The sequence below is a fragment of the Ranitomeya variabilis genome, chromosome 3 (genome assembly GCF_051348905.1).
Source record: "Ranitomeya variabilis isolate aRanVar5 chromosome 3, aRanVar5.hap1, whole genome shotgun sequence".
Lineage (NCBI taxonomy): Eukaryota > Metazoa > Chordata > Amphibia > Anura > Dendrobatidae > Ranitomeya > Ranitomeya variabilis.
In genome coordinates this window covers 200,906,191-200,926,464 of record NC_135234.1, presented here as the reverse complement: position 1 = coordinate 200,926,464, position 20,274 = coordinate 200,906,191, and the positions used below count along the sequence as shown (strand labels likewise).

The window sequence follows — 20,274 nt, the reverse complement described above, 5'->3', positions numbered from 1 at the left end:
GGAATGTGTCATCTGAAATTAACAAATTGATCTATTGCTTAGCTTTTTGGGATGTGTATATATTAAAATAAATATATTTTGTTTTTAATCCAGATCACGATATGGAAAAAAAAAACAATGCCGCATTGATTTTTTTTTTTGTACATACAGTGATCTGGATTAAAAATAAAAAATAGAAATCTTTCAGTCTTCACACTGGCCACTGGTGCACTATTTCAGAGAATTCACATTTACTAATGCCAATCCAATTTTTTTTAATCGAAGCATCTAATGAGGGTGTGCTAAGGTGATTGTGAAGGGAGGAAGAGCAAGGTTAGTTGTGACATTTCCGATTGTGAATGGTGGCCCCTGTGTTACCAGCTGTGTATAGCGGTTTAATCTGTCATTGTAATCCTTGGTGATATGATAAGGAAAATGCTGTAAATACTTAATAAAAGAACAGGAAGTATGTGTCTAAAATATTCACAGTGGCCGGTGTGAAAATTGCAGGATATTTTTTTTTTTTTAAATTAAGATGATGATATGAAAAAAACTGTTGATTTAATAAAAAAAATATTTTAACCCAAAAAGCTGATTTCAGCAATAGTTATTTTCTGATAATAGATTCCCTTTAAGGAGCCTGCTGTCACAACATGATGGTGTCCATAGATTGTGTCAGAGATCAATACCAAGTAGTGTAATATATTAGTGTAGTCTAGGCCTGGGCAAGATTCAGTCCATGGACCACGTCCGGCCCTCTGGGTGTCCCAGTTTGGCCCACGGACAGAGACAGCCAAAGGGCTGAAAATACTGGCCCACCATGCGGTTGCCCTTGCCCACTCGGCTTCCCGATTTCACTTCTATCTGCATTCTCAGGAGGTGTACAGGAGTGAAGGAGGGAGCTGCTGGCTCCTTCTTCCACCATTCAGCATGTGCGACTGAGACAGCAGATGATATGGTGTCACTACTTCTCGTCTGCTGTGAGGAGCCTCAGTGCACACAGAAAAGACCGAAGCAGAGAGCCGGGGGAATGGGAAGAAAGGAAGTATGTATTTTTTGTTTTTCTTAATATATGTGAAAGTGTGTGTGCTCATACTGTATATAGGGAGGGGGTAATCTGTATGTGGGCTCATACTGTATATAAAGGTGGGGGGAATCTGTATGTGGGCTCATACTGTATATAAAGGTGGGGGGAATCTGTATGTGGGCTCATACTGTATATAGGGAGGGGGTAATCTGTATGTGGGCTCATACTGTATATAAAGGTGGGGGTAATCTGTATGTGGGCTCATACTGTATTTAAAGGTGGGGGGAATCTGTATGTGGGCTCATACTGTATATAGGGAGGGGGTAATCTGTGGGCTCATGCTGTATATAGGGAGGCTATGTGTTGCTCATGCTGTATATAGGGAGGCTATGTGTTGCTCATGCTGTATATAGAGAGGCTGTGTGTTGCTCATGCTGTATATAGGGAGGCTATGTGTTGCTCATGCTGTATATAGGGAGGCTGTGTGTTGCTCATGCTGTATATAGGGAGGCTGTGTGTTGCTCATGCTGTATATAGGGAGGCTGTGTGTTGCTCATGCTGTATATAGGGAGGCTGTGTGTTGCTCATGCTGTATATAGAGAGGCTGTGTGTTGCTCATGCTGTATATAGGGAGGCTGTGTGTTGCTCATGCTGTATATAGGGAGGCTATGTGTTGCTCATGCTGTATATAGGGAGGCTATGTGTTGCTCATGCTGTATATAGAGAGGCTGTGTGTTGCTCATGCAGTATATAGGGAGGCTGTGTGTTGCTCATGCTGTATATAGGGAGGCTGTGTGTTGCTCATGCTGTATATAGGGAGGCTATGTGTTGTTCATGCTGTATATAGGGAGGCTATGTGTTGCTCATGCTGTATATAGGGAGGCTGTGTGTTGCTTATGCTGTATATAGGGAGGCTGTGTGTTGCTCATGCTGTATATAGGGAGGCTATGTGTTGCTCATACTGTATATAGGGAGGGGGTAATCTGTATGTGGGCTCATACTGTATATAAAGGTGGGGGGAATCTGTATGTGGGCTCATACTGTATTTAAAGGTGGGGGGAATCTGTATGTGGGCTCATACTGTATATAGGGAGGGGGTAATCTGTGGGCTCATGCTGTATATAGGGAGGCTATGTGTTGCTCATGCTGTATATAGGGAGGCTGTGTGTTGCTCATGCTGTATATAGGGAGGCTGTGTGTTGCTCATGCTGTATATAGAGAGGCTGTGTGTTGCTCATGCTGTATATAGGGAGGCTGTGTGTTGCTCATGCTGTATATAGGGAGGCTATGTGTTGCTCATGCTGTATATAGGGAGGCTGTGTGTTGTTCATGCTGTATATAGGGAGGCTATGTGTTGCTCATGCTGTATATAGGGAGGCTGTGTGTTGTTCATGCTGTATATAGGGAGGCTATGTGTTGCTCATGCTGTATATAGGGAGGCTGCGTGTTGCTCAGCTCATGCTGTATATAGGGAGGCTATGTGTTGCTCATGCTGTATATAGGGAGGCTGTGTGTTGCTCATGCTGTATATAGGGAGGCTATGTGTTGCTCATGCTGTATATAGGGAGGCTATGTGTTGCTTATGCTGTATATAGGGAGGCTATGTGTTGCTCATGCTGTATATAGGGAGGCTATGTGTTGCTCATGCTGTATATAGGGAGGCTATGTGTTGCTCATGCTGTATATAGGGAGGCTATGTGTTGCTTATGCTGTATATAGAGAGGCTGTGTGTTGCTCATGCTGTATATAGGGAGGCTGTGTGTTGCTCATGCTGTATATAGGGAGGCTGTGTGTTGCTCATGCTGTATATAGGGAGGCTATGTGTTGCTCATGCTGTATATAGGGAGGCTGTGTGTTGCTCATGCTGTATATAGGGAGGCTATGTGTTGCTCATGCTGTATATAGGGAGGCTGTGTGTTGCTCAGCTCATGCTGTATATAGGGAGGCTATGTGTTGCTCATGCTGTATATAGGGAGGCTGTGTGTTGCTCATGCTGTATATAGGGAGGCTATGTGTTGCTCATGCTGTATATAGGGAGGCTGTGTGTTGCTCATGCTGTATATAGGGAGGCTATGTGTTGCTCATGCTGTATATAGGGAGGCTGTGTGTTGCTCATGCTGTATATAGGGAGGCTGTGTGTTGCTCATGCTGTATATAGAGAGGCTGTGTGTTGCTCATGCTGTATATAGAGAGGCTGTGTGTTGCTCATGCTGTATATAGGGAGGCTATGTGTTGCTCATGCTGTATATAGGGAGGCTGTGTGTTGCTCATGCTGTATATAGAGAGGCTGTGTGTTGCTCATGCTGTATATAGGGAGGCTGTGTGTTGCTCATGCTGTATATAGGGAGGCTGTGTGTTGCTCATGCTGTATATAGGGAGGCTATGTGTTGCTCATACTGTATATAGGGAGGGGGTAATCTGTATGTGGGCTCATACTGTATATAAAGGTGGGGGGAATCTGTATGTGGGCTCATACTGTATATAAAGGTGGGGGGAATCTGTATGTGGGCTCATACTGTATATAGGGAGGGGGTAATCTGTATGTGGGCTCATACTGTATATAAAGGTGGGGGGAATCTGTATGTGGGCTCATACTGTATATAGGGAGGGGGTAATCTGTATGTGGGCTCATACTGTATATAAAGGTGGGGGGAATCTGTATGTGGGCTCATACTGTATTTAAAGGTGGGGGTAATCTGTATGTGGGCTCATACTGTATTTAAAGGTGGGGGGAATCTGTATGTGGGCTCATACTGTATATAGGGAGGGGGTAATCTGTGGGCTCATGCTGTATATAGGGAGGCTATGTGTTGCTCATGCTGTATATAGGGAGGCTGTGTGTTGCTCATGCTGTATATAGGGAGGCTGTGTGTTGCTCATGCTGTATATAGAGAGGCTGTGTGTTGCTCATGCTGTATATAGGGAGGCTGTGTGTTGCTCATGCTGTATATAGGGAGGCTGTGTGTTGCTCATGCTGTATATAGGGAGGCTATGTGTTGCTCATGCTGTATATAGGGAGGCTGTGTGTTGTTCATGCTGTATATAGGGAGGCTATGTGTTGCTCATGCTGTATATAGGGAGGCTGTGTGTTGTTCATGCTGTATATAGGGAGGCTATGTGTTGCTCATGCTGTATATAGGGAGGCTGTGTGTTGCTCAGCTCATGCTGTATATAGGGAGGCTATGTGTTGCTCATGCTGTATATAGGGAGGCTGTGTGTTGCTCATGCTGTATATAGGGAGGCTATGTGTTGCTCATGCTGTATATAGGGAGGCTATGTGTTGCTTATGCTGTATATAGGGAGGCTATGTGTTGCTCATGCTGTATATAGGGAGGCTGTGTGTTGCTCATGCTGTATATAGGGAGGCTGTGTGTTGCTCATGCTGTATATAGAGAGGCTGTGTGTTGCTCATGCTGTATATAGGGAGGCTATGTGTTGCTCATGCTGTATATAGGGAGGCTGTGTGTTGCTCATGCTGTATATAGGGAGGCTATGTGTTGCTCATGCTGTATATAGGGAGGCTATGTGTTGCTCATGCTGTATATAGGGAGGCTGTGTGTTGTTCATGCTGTATATAGGGAGGCTATGTGTTGCTCATGCTGTATATAGGGAGGCTATGTGTTGCTCATGCTGTATATAGGGAGGCTGTGTGTTGCTCAGCTCATGCTGTATATAGGGAGGCTATGTGTTGCTCATGCTGTATATAGGGAGGCTATGTGTTGCTTATGCTGTATATAGGGAGGCTATGTGTTGCTCATGCTGTATATAGGGAGGCTATGTGTTGCTCATGCTGTATATAGGGAGGCTATGTGTTGCTCATGCTGTATATAGGGAGGCTATGTGTTGCTCATGCTGTATATAGGGAGGCTATGTGTTGCTCATGCTGTATATAGGGAGGCTGTGTGTTGCTCATGCTGTATATAGGGAGGCTGTGTGTTGCTCATGCTGTATATAGAGAGGCTGTGTGTTGCTCATGCTGTATATAGAGAGGCTGTGTGTTGCTCATGCTGTATATAGGGAGGCTGTGTGTTGCTCATGCTGTATATAGAGAGGCTGTGTGTTGCTCATGCTGTATATAGGGAGGCTGTGTGTTGCTCATGCTGTATATAGGGAGGCTGTGTGTTGCTCATGCTGTATATAGGGAGGCTATGTGTTGCTCATGCTGTATATAGGGAGGCTGTGTGTTGTTCATGCTGTATATAGGGAGGCTGTGTGTTGCTCAGCTCATGCTGTATATAGGGAGGCTATGTGTTGCTCAGCTCATGCTGTATATAGGGAGGCTATGTGTTGCTCATGCTGTATATAGGGAGGCTGTGTGTTGCTCATGCTGTATATAGGGAGGCTATGTGTTGCTCATGCTGTATATAGGGAGGCTATGTGTTGCTTATGCTGTATATAGGGAGGCTATGTGTTGCTCATGCTGTATATAGGGAGGCTGTGTGTTGCTCATGCTGTATATAGGGAGGCTATGTGTTGCTCAGCTCATGCTGTATATAGGGAGGCTATGTGTTGCTCATGCTGTATATAGGGAGGCTGTGTGTTGCTCATGCTGTATATAGGGAGGCTATGTGTTGCTCATGCTGTATATAGGGAGGCTATGTGTTGCTTATGCTGTATATAGGGAGGCTGTGTGTTGCTCATGCTGTATATAGGGAGGCTGTGTGTTGCTCATGCTGTATATAGGGAGGCTGTGTGTTGCTCATGCTGTATATAGAGAGGCTGTGTGTTGCTCATGCTGTATATAGAGAGGCTGTGTGTTGCTCATGCTGTATATAGGGAGGCTGTGTGTTGCTCATGCTGTATATAGAGAGGCTGTGTGTTGCTCATGCTGTATATAGGGAGGCTGTGTGTTGCTCATGCTGTATATAGGGAGGCTGTGTGTTGCTCATGCTGTATATAGGGAGGCTATGTGTTGCTCATGCTGTATATAGGGAGGCTGTGTGTTGTTCATGCTGTATATAGGGAGGCTATGTGTTGCTCATGCTGTATATAGGGAGGCTGTGTGTTGCTCAGCTCATGCTGTATATAGGGAGGCTATGTGTTGCTCAGCTCATGCTGTATATAGGGAGGCTATGTGTTGCTCATGCTGTATATAGGGAGGCTGTGTGTTGCTCATGCTGTATATAGGGAGACTATGTGTTGCTCATGCTGTATATAGGGAGGCTATGTGTTGCTTATGCTGTATATAGGGAGGCTATGTGTTGCTCATGCTGTATATAGGGAGGCTGTGTGTTGCTCATGCTGTATATAGGGAGGCTGTGTGTTGCTCATGCTGTATATAGAGAGGCTGTGTGTTGCTCATGCTGTATATAGGGAGGCTGTGTGTTGTTCATGCTGTATATAGGGAGGCTGTGTGTTGCTCATGCTGTATATAGGGAGGCTATGTGTTGCTCATGCTGTATATAGGGAGGCTATGTGTTGCTCATGCTGTATATAGGGAGGCTGTGTGTTGTTCATGCTGTATATAGGGAGGCTGTGTGTTGCTCATGCTGTATATAGAGAGGCTGTGTGTTGCTCATGCTGTATATAGGGAGGCTGTGTGTTGCTCATGCTGTATATAGAGAGGCTGTGTGTTGCTCATGCTGTATATAGGGAGGCTGTGTGTTGCTCATGCTGTATATAGGGAGGCTGTGTGTTGCTCATGCTGTATATAGGGAGGCTGTGTGTTGCTCATGCTGTATATAGGGAGGCTGTGTGTTGCTCATGCTGTATATAGGGAGGCTGTGTGTTGCTCAGCTCATGCTGTATATAGGGAGGCTATGTGTTGCTCATGCTGTATATAGGGAGGCTGTGTGTTGTTCATGCTGTATATAGGGAGGCTATGTGTTGCTCATGCTGTATATAGGGAGGCTGTGTGTTGCTCAGCTCATGCTGTATATAGGGAGGCTATGTGTTGCTCAGCTCATGCTGTATATAGGGAGGCTATGTGTTGCTCATGCTGTATATAGGGAGGCTATGTGTTGCTCATGCTGTATATAGGGAGGCTGTGTGTTGCTCATGCTGTATATAGGGAGGCTGTGTGTTGCTCATGCTGTATATAGGGAGGCTGTGTGTTGCTCATGCTGTATATAGAGAGGCTGTGTGTTGCTCATGCTGTATATAGGGAGGCTATGTGTTGCTCATGCTGTATATAGGGAGGCTGTGTGTTGCTCATGCTGTATATAGAGAGGCTGTGTGTTGCTCATGCTGTATATAGGGAGGCTGTGTGTTGCTCATGCTGTATATAGGGAGGCTGTGTGTTGCTCATGCTGTATATAGGGAGGCTATGTGTTGCTCATGCTGTATATAGAGAGGCTGTGTGTTGCTCATGCTGTATATAGGGAGGCTGTGTGTTGCTCATGCTGTATATAGGGAGGCTATGTGTTGCTCATGCTGTATATAGGGAGGCTGTGTGTTGCTCATGCTGTATATAGAGAGGCTGTGTGTTGCTCATGCTGTATATAGGGAGGCTATGTGTTGCTCATGCTGTATATAGGGAGGCTGTGTGTTGCTCATGCTGTATATAGAGAGGCTGTGTGTTGCTCATGCTGTATATAGGGAGGATGTGTGTTGCTCATGCTGTATATAGGGAGGCTGTGTGTTGCTCATGCTGTATATAGGGAGGCTATGTGTTGCTCATGCTGTATATAGGGAGGCTGTGTGTTGCTCATGCTGTATATAGGGAGGCTGTGTGTTGCTCATGCTGTATATAGGGAGGCTGTGTGTTGCTCATGCTGTATATAGGGAGGCTGTGTGTTGCTCATGCTGTATATAGGGAGGCTGTGTGTTGCTCATGCTGTATATAGAGAGGCTGTGTGTTGCTCATGCTGTATATAGGGAGGATGTGTGTTGCTCATGCTGTATATAGGGAGGCTGTGTGTTGCTCATGCTGTATATAGGGAGGCTATGTGTTGCTCATGCTGTATATAGGGAGGCTGTGTGTTGCTCATGCTGTATATAGAGAGGCTGTGTGTTGCTCATGCTGTATATAGGGAGGCTGTGTGTTGCTCATGCTGTATATAGGGAGGCTGTGTGTTGCTCATGCTGTATATAGGGAGGCTGTGTGTTGCTCATGCTGTATATAGGGAGGCTGTGTGTTGCTCATGCTGTATATAGGGAGGCTGTGTGTTGCTCATGCTGTATATAGAGAGGCTGTGTGTTGCTCATGCTGTATATAGGGAGGCTGTGTGTTGCTCATGCTGTATATAGGGAGGCTGTGTGTTGCTCATGCTGTATATAGGGAGGCTGTGTGTTGCTCATGCTGTATATAGGGAGGCTATGTGTTGCTCATGCTGTATATAGGGAGGCTGTGTGTTGCTCATGCTGTATATAGGGAGGCTGTGTGTTGCTCATGCTGTATATAGAGAGGCTGTGTGTTGCTCATGCTGTATATAGGGAGGCTATGTGTTGCTCATGCTGTATATAGGGAGGCTGTGTGTTGCTTATGCTGTATATAGAGAGGCTGTGTGTTGCTCATGCTGTATATAGGGAGGCTGTGTGTTGCTCATGCTGTATATAGGGAGGCTATGTGTTGCTCATGCTGTATATAGGGAGGCTGTGTGTTGCTCATGCTGTATTATAGGGAGGCTGTGTGTTGCTCATGCTGTATATAGGGAGGCTATGTGTTGCTCATGCTGTATATAGGGAGGCTGTGTGTTGCTCATGCTGTATATAGGGAGGCTGTGTGCTGTTCATGCTGTATATAGGGAGGCTATGTGTTGCTCATGCTGTATATAGGGAGGCTATGTGTTGCTCATGCTGTATATAGGGAGGCTATGTGTTGTTCATGCTGTATATAGGGAGGCTATGTGTTGCTCATGCTGTATATAGGGAGGCTATGTGTTGCTCATGCTGTATATAGGGAGGCTATGTGTTGCTCATGCTGTATATAGGGAGGCTATGTGTTGTTCATGCAGTATATAGGGAGGCTATGTGTTGTTCATGCTGTATATAGGGAGGCTATGTGTTGTTCATGCTGTATATAGGGAGGCTATGTGTTGTTCATGCTGTATATAGGGAGGCTATGTGTTGTTCATGCTGTATATAGGGAGGCTATGTGTTGCTCAGCTCATGCTGTATATAGGGAGGCTATGTGTTGCTTATGCTGTATATAGGGAGGCTATGTGTTGCTTATGCTGTATATAGGGAGGCTATGTGTTGCTCATGCTGTATATAGGGAGGCTATGTGTTGCTCATGCTGTATATAGGGAGGCTATGTGTTGCTCATGCTGCATATAGGGAGGCTATGTGTTGCTCATTCTGTATATAGGGCCTGTGTGTAAGCTCATACTGTACATAGGGGGCTCAGACTGTATATAGGATCCTATGCGTGGACTTATACTGTATATGGGTGCTCATACTGTATATAAAGCCTGTGTGTGGGCTTATGCTGTATATGTGGGGGCAGTGTGTGGACTCATACTATATATATAGGAGGCTGTGGGGGCTCATAATGTATATAGTGGGTGCTGTGTGTGGGATCATACTGTATATAGGGGGTCTATGTGTAGGGACTCATGCTATATGGAGGCTCATACTGTATATATGAGGGATGTGTGGGGGATCATACTGTATATATGGGGTGCTATGTGAGTGGGATCATAATGTATATATGTATATACAGTGTGTCAGCATACTTAATTCTATTAAATATTAATTGATTCAATTAATATTAGTATAAAATAGTGATTATAATATGGTAATATTAATACTGAGCAGAATTAATTTCAGCCTATTGGTTCGGCCCTCCTCAACAGTCTCTCATGTGGCCCCTTGGGAAAATGTATTGCCCACCTCTGGTATAGTCTGATAGATTGATAATATATTTATTTACATACAATAAACTTCAGACTTAAAGGCTCCTTTAGGACAATATATCTCAAGGTGAAATAGCAAGGACATCCTCACAAGAATCATCTGTGTCTTGCAATTCCAGTATTTGCTGTGATTCAGGTCTCCCTCTGGGTGACCTCAGAAACCTACAAAAAAAAAAGTTTTATATTTTAGAATTATTCGAGTTCTACATTTTGTTTTACATTTTTTTTTATACTTAAACATGTTCAAATTAAAAATGAGGTGAAACAGCTGACCAATCCAAAGTGTAAAGTAATTAAAGGGAACCTGCCAGCTGATACATGCCACCCACGGAGCGGGCAGTATGTATCAGACGCTGGCTGTGTGATTTCAGCCATATATATTTAACTCTGATACGCCATTTCAGAGAAAACATAGTTTAATAGCCTCCTGGGAGACTAGATGGACAGGCGAGTCCCCAGCGCCTTCTCCCCTTGAGTGATAGGTCTCTCCCAATACAAGATCTTAGGGATGGATACCTATTACTGGATCGGCTGTTAGGTTTCCTTTAAGCTACAGGTAACTGGATCGTCATCAGGGACTGCCCTATAAGGGGCTGGGCTATTCTCTACTATACTGATCATTCGCCGGTTTTCTATAGCGCTCTCCTGCTGGCTTTTCACTTCTTTTTAGAGCTGGCAAGATATCACACGGTCAGTGACGAGCCAGCAAGAGCGTGCTCACCTGTCAACTTGTCAGTCACGTATCTTTAGAGCTAACGTAGGAGCACCATGTCATTGCGCAATGAAAGTAACGCAGTGGCTGAGAAACACATGCAGTTTTTGAGCCAAACGTAGATGTGGGGCCAAAAAGGGGAAATAATCTAGAAAAAAAAATCGGATATTTTGGCTTTCTTTTCTACGCAATCCTGTGTTGCTCAAAACCTGCATGTGTAATATCAGTCTTATCAGCAGTTTTCATGCTCTTATAAATAAAATTGTAAATAGCGTTACAAGGATCATTAAACAAGCACTCCTTTTAAAGCTTTTATCCTCCTAATATATTGCAGTCATATCATATAGCACTGTGTACTTACAATTGCTCATTTTGCCTTTCTACCCAGATAATTCTTCTCTTTTCTCTTCTTTATGTAGAAACCAGAAGTCTCTCTTCCCTACACAAATCATTCCCCTCTTCTATTCCTGACCCAGCTTCTCCCTCTGCCAGGGACTTTTGCATTGACTTATGTGCAAAGAAAATTGCCCTCCTGTTTCTACATAGAGCTTAGAAGGATTCAGCTCATCTTTTTTTTTAATCACGTGATGTCATAAACCTAATGGAAAAGAGAAGAATTGTCTGGGTAGAAAGGCAAAATGAGCAATTTTAAGTACACAGTGCCATATCATATGATGACTGCAATGTATTAAGAGGAAAAAAAAAAACTTTAAAGGGAGGAATGCTTCTTTAAGGAATCTTTTCTTGTGGTTTAACTAGAAGAACATATGACTTATTAGCAAATACACTATGCAAATGTTACAATGTACTACAGACCACGTTTTATAGCGCCTTTGAAAACAATTTGTTGTTTGGTGACAGGTTCTCAAAAGATATATTTTTCAACATTATAATATACCCTATATATCATGTATTGCCCAGTATTTTTGCATATTGAGACTTAAAGGGGCTGTCCACAGGATAGGGGATAACTTGTTCATCAGTGGGGGTCAGACTACTTGGGGCCACATTAACCAGAGGATTGAGGAACTGCTTGACCTCAGCTCTATCTATTCGTTCTCCGTCAACCAGTGCAAGTCAACCTGCGGAAAGGTGATAACTTATTTTCACTGGACTGCCCCTTTAAACCAAAGAGAAACAAACTTATTTGTCTGATGAGTATTTACCTGAAGGTTAGCTTCTTTCCAGACTCTTTCTTTAAAAGGTTTATTTTGTAGTACTGTCTGAGGGCTCTTGACATTTTCTCATAGGTCATGTTTGGGCGATTCTGCACAAAACAGTGGAACCATTTATACTTTCTATGGTTATGGTCTATTTTTGCATCCTATGATAATATTCTCATGCTTACATTTGCATTTGCCATTTATTTAAATCACATTAATAAAATAGGAATAAGACTCAGATGGCCGCATAAATTGGAGCGAGATAGGAACACAACGCACGGACTGGCCACCGGCTCTCAGACCTGATTGTAAGAGCTGCATGTAATTCTATGCAGCTGTCACGCTCGGGGAAGAAGAGCTGCCGGTCACTCCCTGCACTGCGCTCCTATCTCGCTCCAATATATCCGGCCTTACCTAACAATTAAAGACTAAAATAAAAAAATATATATATTTTCTCATATATAATTAGTCAAAATGCAAAATTTAAAAAATGCCCTCTCTTATTTAGTGATACAGTTATTGGCCTTTTAATGAGTGTGTTTAGTAATGGTACACTTGAGAGTACAGATGCCCGGCTATTGTGTGCAGGATGTGACAGAGGTTTCCAGAAATGTCTGTCCAAGGCTACTTACACAAGTGAATAAAAACAAAATCGTCTGATTTTCATTAAGAAAAAAAAAAAAGATCATTTTTCATTTGTATTGTCACCCGCATGCAATCCATATGGCATCCATTTATATATTTCAGCTGTTTTTCACATTTACAAAACTAAAAACAGTTCACTATGTTAAAAATGGCAATGTGTCTATAGAAATCAGACGCTACACGGATGAACCATAGGGGATCCAAATTTTTTTGTCACCCATAGTTTTGAATAGGCGAGTGTGAGAAAATGCTCCACTTAACAATCCTATTGAGTAGCACTGGTCCAAGTGCTATCCGTTTTTTCCACGGACAGCACTAGGATCGAAAATATGATTGCGTGAACATAACCTAACAGTGTGAGCTTTAAACAGGGTTTACGGGATTTTGCCTCTGCAGTAGTTGCACTGAATCAGACACAGCCTGCCTTATGCTGCCATGGTTTTCTAAAGGGAAAACCTCTGCCACAGGCTGGCCCAATCAAGTGCCACTTGTGTGGATGTACCACAGTGAACCTCTCTGCATCTGTCAGTCATTGGGACTGCTACAATACAGCCTCGAATGTGAATCGTTCTTATGGGATTAGTGCACGCTGCTGCAACAGACATTTCTATTGGTCCCCACTAGAGATGAACGAACATCATGTGTGACAGTCACAACACATGCATGGAGAGCCTGTATATTGTGACTGTCACACAGCCGTGACACATGCAGCTGTGGCACCGAACAGCTGATTATCAGGAGCGCTCCAGGTATCCGGGTTCCCAAGGCAGATTCTTCAGTAAGTGCTATAGCTTTCCGAATAAGGAGGGAGCCGACGATGTTCTCTCATCTCTAGTCCCCACGACTGTAGTCCTCTCAGTCCAAAGTAGCAACGTCCAGAAGACTTTTCCAAAACTTTGCTGTTCTGATGTCCTCTCTGCCACATACTGTATCTTAGAGCAGTCTTCTAACTGTTGTCTCTCGCCCATGTTGTGGAGGCTGGATGTGCCTGCCTTTCTCACAGAAGTGGTCTGCAGGTACTCCTGGCCGCAGTCTAGGTCAGTGACACGCTTCCGAGAAGTGACGGGAAGTCCGGCTCTTTTTGGTGATCTGGATAACTTTGCTCCGCTCACCAAATAGTATGGCTCTTTTGGATCTCAAATGGATCCCTGTTAAATAAATAAATATTCACAGCAAGTGTACACATATTTAAGATAACTTCATCATAGCAAATATCCCGCCCACCTATAACCAGCCAATAAAAGTATTGTGTGGGTGGGGTCTTGGCTTCCAAACATCATCATTTAACCCCAGTGAGAGCCATAGAGGACACAGTAAGGGGATGACAAGATAGAAAGCTGTTGGCCAAACGATCGATCATCACACACTTATCTAATGTTTATGGGGTCCTTTGGGTAAACCCTTTTAGAGCAACTGTGTCTGTCTTCATATCTGCAATCCTACACATTGGATAAAATATCAACATTATTTGAAATGTTCTAGCACCCACCTAAATGCAGGGAAAATTTCTCTGCAGCGCCCCAGAGTTCTGGTCGTTGCAGTACTGTGGCTCTGCCACTAAGGGGAGCCATGGTGCGTCCGATGGCACTGAAGGAGTTCCTCCAATCAGGTATCACAGACACCAATATGTTTCACAGCTGGGCCTCCGGGGGGAGCTAAGGGTGCTATTCATTAGGCCACTCCCCACCATAGTGGGTAAACTGGGGGTCAGGCAGGAAGTTAGAAAGAGAACGCTGACGGGATTGAACGGAGCAACACCCTGTGGCAGGGGGTGTTGTGAAGGGAGAGACTGTAGGGTCTCTGCCAGGGGTGGGATCCTGGCAGAGGCTTGGCATTGAAAGAACGTAACGGGTCCGCGCAGGCTCCTGGAAGCGGCGGGACTCAAGAAAGGACTAGAAGCGAGATAGATTGTGCTGAGTGAGAAACGAGATCAAGCAGAAGGAGAATACCAGCAGGGGTTGTGCTGAAAGAGGCAGCACCCTGCTGAGGCGCAATACCGGTGGCCGGAACGCCGAGGGAGTGGATTAGAATACAGCTTCAAGCCATACTCCAAACAGCGGCAGGACAGTCGGTCTCAGGCGGGCTGTCTACCACATATCACCTATGAAGTCTTGGGGGGCAATTGCGGGAGAGGGGCGACTCTAGGGTCCCGGAAGAACTCCAGGCCTACCTGACAAACGGGTGCCATTCCAACCTGAATACAGGGAAGGGGTGGATTACAGAGGAACATCAAATCGAGTTGTGAGGGAACTTAAGAAACAGACACAACCGTTGTGGGGTTACTTTCCGTGAGCACAGCAGGGAAGGACTACAACACATAGCGCTAGAAGGAAGGCACAGATTTCCACCTGAGAGGAGAACTCTGGAGGTGCCATTGGACCGGCCGGACTTGCGTAGCCTGGTGAACCGTGTTCCGGACTGAGGACTCAGAGATCTCCAGTAAAGAGGTAAAGAGACTGCAACCTGGTGTCCTCGTTATTTACCGCGACTTACACCCCACAACCGCACCGCTCCATCGCTACCATTACTACCACCTATTACACCGGACGTCCCCCACTGACGGACAGGGCCACGGACCGGGTCTAGCCACCGTGACAACCCCAGGACTGAAACTCAGAGGCCCGGCTCCGGGTATCCCCTCGGCCCTGCGGTGGTGTGGGGGCGCTCCAACTTGGCGTCACGAACAGGATCTACTTAAGCCTGAAGAATCAGGTCATGTGTGCCTAGAGACTGTGATTTGTTGTGCTTGGACTGTACTTTATTGTAAGACTGTGCTGCGCCATTAGCCGCCAAAAGTTCCCGCCAAAAGGCGCCGCCATTGCTACACCCAAGGGGAAGGAGGGCGTGTTATGGGCGGAGACTCCCAGTGTGGCGCGAGAAATGGCTACCGCCCCCTGCACTTCTGGCTGCAGAGGAATGACCTGCCCCAAAGCAGAAGAGAAACACCCCTTGATATGCAACGGCGGGAAGCGGGTGACGGAGAAGCCCGACCTCGGAGAAATGGCGGAGCTAGGTGCATGCACTGCCACCGACTATCAGGCAGCGATGATGAACGGCGAGTGCCTGAGCGAGGAAGAAGCGGTTCAGGCCTGCCTTTCTTCACCGGAGATGGACCGGAAGCCTGCGGATCCGACAGCGGAGTTACGTCCACCAATCCCGACCTCGGGGTTAGAGGAGGAGGAACCACAGCCAGCGGAGCCGAATCCGAGCATCCCATTGGAGGAGCCCCGGTCCGGGCTGCAGCCGACTCCAGCGTCCTTGTTAACGGACCAGAGCGACGCCGGTGGAACCACATCAGGCGCAGGTATGGGCGGCGCCCCTACTCCCCTGGACGGTTCTGCTCTCCCGACCGATCCTCCCCACAACAGTAACCCCGCGTTTACAATCGACCGGGCGGTTCTCACCCCCGGCGCGTTGGGGAAGTTGTTACCACCATTGCCAACCCGGTGGGGAGAGCCCATAGAAATGGACCCAGGAGGGGTGATGTTCCGATGGGATGTTCCTTGGGTCGAGCAGGATGGGATTCCAATGGAAGGTCTCACTATTGCGATACTTACCTGGGACCAATACAAACAATGCGTGCTCCAGCATTGGGGGCAGCGCACTGAAGTTGAAAAATGGGAACTGCAGAGCAAAAAAATGATCTATGATGGGACGGATGCTGTCAGGCGAGGGACGGTGGCGGCATTCCACCCAAAGAAGGGGTGGGGTTCCATTTGGGAGTCGGGTCTACCTACTGGCATCTTCGTTGCCGGCTACGATGTGGAGACTCCCTGCTGTGATCGAGAAGGTGAACCACTCCGGGAGGGGGATCAGGTGACGTATACCCGTCACTGGAACACACAAGGATGGCGTGCCCGGAAAGTTCAGCGATACGAGTCTGAGAGAATGGCACCTGTGGCCCCAACTGTGGTCAATCCAGGGCTGCCAGACCTTGTTACTGTTTCTACTGTACGCTTTGTAGCAGCTCCTGAACTTGCCGACAGAGTTAGGCTTCAAATTCAGACAGCAGGCGACCAGGTGGTCCCTGCGGAGCTTGCCGCTGGTGTCCGTGCTACAGTGGTCGGGGTTCAGGAACCCAAGCCACCAGAAGAAGAATAAACCTCGATACCATGAAAATGTAAATAGTTACTGTTTGTTCTTTTGAGTTGCTGCTAAACCTGTCCAGGGTTAATGGATCCCTTTGTTGACCCGGGATCCCCTTTGTTTGTTTTTCTTTTTCTTGAAGTTTTTGCACCAAGTTACACAAACTGTGAGATCATGGACTGTGCATGATTCGAACTTCTTTTGTAAATAGTTTGCACCTTCTTAAAGGTGCTCCCTACTGGTTTTAGCCAAAGACACTTTGCGAAGATATTTGCCCTATTGGTTTGAGCCAAAGACACTTTGTGAAGATACCTTTCCTACCGGTTCTAGTTAAAGACACTTTGCGAAGATACCATACCGGAACCTTTGCATGGACTGGTAGGCTGAGAAGACGAGCTACCTCGGAAAGACTTGGTCCCCTCTTAAAGGGGATGGGAGAAACTGAACTTGAAAGATACTGTTGCAGAACAGTAATGCCATAATGATGCCTTGAAAAGAAATGTAACTGTTTTACATGCTAAGTTATATGTGTTGAATTTGTTGAAATGTGAAATCTAAATAATGTTTTGCAGAAAGAAAAGATGCAGAGAGCCCGTAGGGGTAGATGTAGAGGTCTGCATAGTTGAAAGTAAAAGAAGTAATGATGAAGGTGAGGATAGAAGGTCAACCCTGCGTCCCCATTGAAAGTTACTTTGTTACTAAGGACAGAGAGTGAACCCGTAGGGGTTAGAGAGTGAGTCCTTAAAGGAGCCGAGTAGAGCGGGCTCAGAGTTCTTTAAACGAGAGGAATGTTATGTCTATACTATGTATAGTAGCGAAAGGCAGTAGGCCCTGGCTGAACGGGGCGGTCCTGTAAAAGAAAGGAGAGGCAGTAGGTCTGGTGCCATAGGGACAGGCGGTCCTGCAGGTTCAAAGTAGGAGAATGTGAAGTTACCTTACCCTGTAATGTGATTATAGGAAGGCCTTTGGTAAACTAAGAGTGTATGTTTCTTAAAGGCAATGTTAATTTATTGTTCCAGAATTTGCACTAAGTAGAATACCCGGTTGGGTAACAGGAGTTATGTATAGCCTGTAATTTATAATGTTGACTATGTTTGTAACGTTAAAAGTGTCCTCACCTCCCATAAAGGGAAGCCTGTTCAAGTATACTTATCGTTTTGCACTCAACAAAATTGTATGTCTTTTTGCTAATCTGTATTGTTGTTTTTCTTCCCAGTCCCGGAGTACTGTGTTTAACCAGGGGGGAGTGCAGCGCCCCAGAGTTCTGGTCGTTGCAGTACTGTGGCTCTGCCACTAAGGGGAGCCATGGTGCGTCCGATGGCACTGAAGGAGTTCCTCCAATCAGGTATCACAGACACCAATATGTTTCACAGCTGGGCCTCCGGGGGGAGCTAAGGGTGCTATTCATTAGGCCACTCCCCACCATAGTGGGTAAACTGGGGGTCAGGCAGGAAGTTAGAAAGAGAACGCTGACGGGATTGAACGGAGCAACACCCTGTGGCAGGGGGTGTTGTGAAGGGAGAGACTGTAGGGTCTCTGCCAGGGGTGGGATCCTGGCAGAGGCTTGGCATTGAAAGAATGTAACGGGTCCGCGCAGGCTCCTGGAAGCGGCGGGACTCAAGAAAGGACTAGAAGCGAGATAGATTGTGCTGAGTGAGAAACGAGATCAAGCAGAAGGAGAATACCAGCAGGGGTTGTGCTGAAAGAGGCAGCACCCTGCTGAGGCGCAATACCGGTGGCCGGAACGCCGAGGGAGTGGATTAGAATACAGCTTCAAGCCATACTCCAAACAGCGGCAGGACAGTCGGTCTCAGGCGGGCTGTCTACCACATATCACCTATGAAGTCTTGGGGGGCAATTGCGGGAGAGGGGCGACTCTAGGGTCCCGGAAGAACTCCAGGCCTACCTGACAAACGGGTGCCATTCCAACCTGAATACAGGGAAGGGGTGGATTACAGAGGAATATCAAATCGAGTTGTGAGGGAACTTAAGAAACAGACACAACCGTTGTGGGGTTACTTTCCGTGAGCACAGCAGGGAAGGACTACAACACATAGCGCTAGAAGGAAGGCACAGATTTCCACCTGAGAGGAGAACTCTGGAGGTGCCATTGGACCGGCCGGACTTGCGTAGCCTGGTGAACCATGTTCCGGACTGAGGACTCAGAGATCTCCAGTAAAGAGGTAAAGAGACTGCAACCTGGTGTCCTCGTTATTTACCGCGACTTACACCCCACAACCGCACCGCTCCATCGCTACCATTACTACCACCTATTACACCGGACGTCCCCCACTGACGGACAGGGCCACGGACCGGGTCTAGCCACCGTGACAACCCCAGGACTGAAACTCAGAGGCCCGGCTCCGGGTATCCCCTCGGCCCTGCGGTGGTGTGGGGGCGCTCCATCTCATTAATCAAAACCATTTCACAATCTATTAATTTTCCTTTTAAGTAAATTTATGAGAAAAAAAATAGTGAATCAATTCTATTGTATTATATCACCAAAAAGTAAAGGAATAAACAGGCCAAACTATCTGCCCCTCTTGCCCCCAAAAATTCTGATGTGAAGTAGAACATTTTTTATAGTAATAATTTAGAAAATACTCAGTTTTTCTAATAACAATTTGTTTGAGAAAAACTGCTACAATTGAGAGAACGTGGAACAAAGAGTGCAGAGGGCAGTCCTATTGTGTAACTGACAGCTTTATCAGTTCACACACTCTTCTGTGGAAGACTGTAAAAAAAATCACTCAATTTCAACTGAATTCTTAAGTTTAGGATAAGTCTAGGATTAAATAAATAATAAATAATCAATTAATATTGAATATTTTTCAATGAACCATGTGAATGACACCCTCTCTCTCTCTCTCACACTCATACATTATAGGATTCTTCCGTGGTGAAAAAAAAACAAAAAACAGACAAACCCCCAAAAACTATGCTATATCTCAAAGTCCAGAGGTTGTGCAGGTACCTGAGTAAATAACCAGTTTTACCGGAATGTGGGTTTTATGGATAAACAGATGATCCATTGGGCTAATTTTCTAATCACTTAGGACCCTTTTCAAAGTGCATTTCATGCCCGACCTAGGCGTGTTCCACAAAAGTGAGGAGAGATGTGGTGGGGTGGAGCGAGGCGAAGCCTAATGGGCAAATTCATCATAATTTACTATGGTGGAGGGTATAAACTACGCCAGAATTGTAAATCAGTCCTTGGCCGGAGAAACATTTATGGCGAAGGCACACGGCAGTTATAAGATGTACATAATTGATTAAGACCGGTGTGCCAAATGCATGTCTTTATGAATTGGGGCCATAGTGTAATCCTGAGACCCTTAAGTATGTGAACTTTTGTAGCAAGCTCTTGTAATCATAGTTCTGTACAATTAAAATAGAAAATACCTTGTGATTTCCCCAGAATGCAGCAAGCTTGTTTGGATCCACCACTCTGAAGACTTTCAGTTCTTTATCTTCCCACCTAATGTATGATTCATAGCGCTTGTCATCAAGAAGTTTGTGCAAATAGTCCCACAGGAACCTGCAACCTGGATTCACAATGACAGACTACTGACTTACTCTGTGTAATAGACATAATATATATATATATATATATATATATATATATATATATATATATATATATATATATATATATATATATATATACATATACACTCACTGGCCACTTTATTAGGTACACCTGTCCAACTTCTTGTTAACACTTAATTTCTAATCAGCCAATCACATGGCGGCAACTCAGTGCATTTAGGCATGTAGACATGGTCAAGACAATCTCCTGCAGTTCAAACCGAGCATCAGTATGGGGAAGAAAGGTGATTCGAGTGCCTTTGAACGTGGCATGGTTGT

At 45.5% G+C, this 20,274-nt stretch overlaps 1 protein-coding gene across 3 annotated transcripts in view; it reads right to left on the bottom strand.

The window, feature by feature from the left end:
- Positions 1-8,607: 8,607 nt before the first annotated feature.
- Positions 8,608-20,274, bottom strand: part of LOC143815611 (transcription factor ETV7-like) — a 35,672-nt gene continuing 24,005 nt past the window's right edge. For all 3 annotated transcript variants that reach the window (XM_077294993.1, XM_077294995.1, XM_077294994.1), the window contains exons 6-8: positions 19,810-19,952; positions 11,680-11,780; positions 8,608-9,963 (exon numbers count right to left, since the gene is read on the bottom strand). In XM_077294993.1, coding sequence (XP_077151108.1) covers positions 9,864-9,963; positions 11,680-11,780; positions 19,810-19,952 — 344 coding nt within the window. In that variant the 3' untranslated portion in view covers positions 8,608-9,863. The remainder of the gene's footprint in view (positions 9,964-11,679; positions 11,781-19,809; positions 19,953-20,274) is intronic.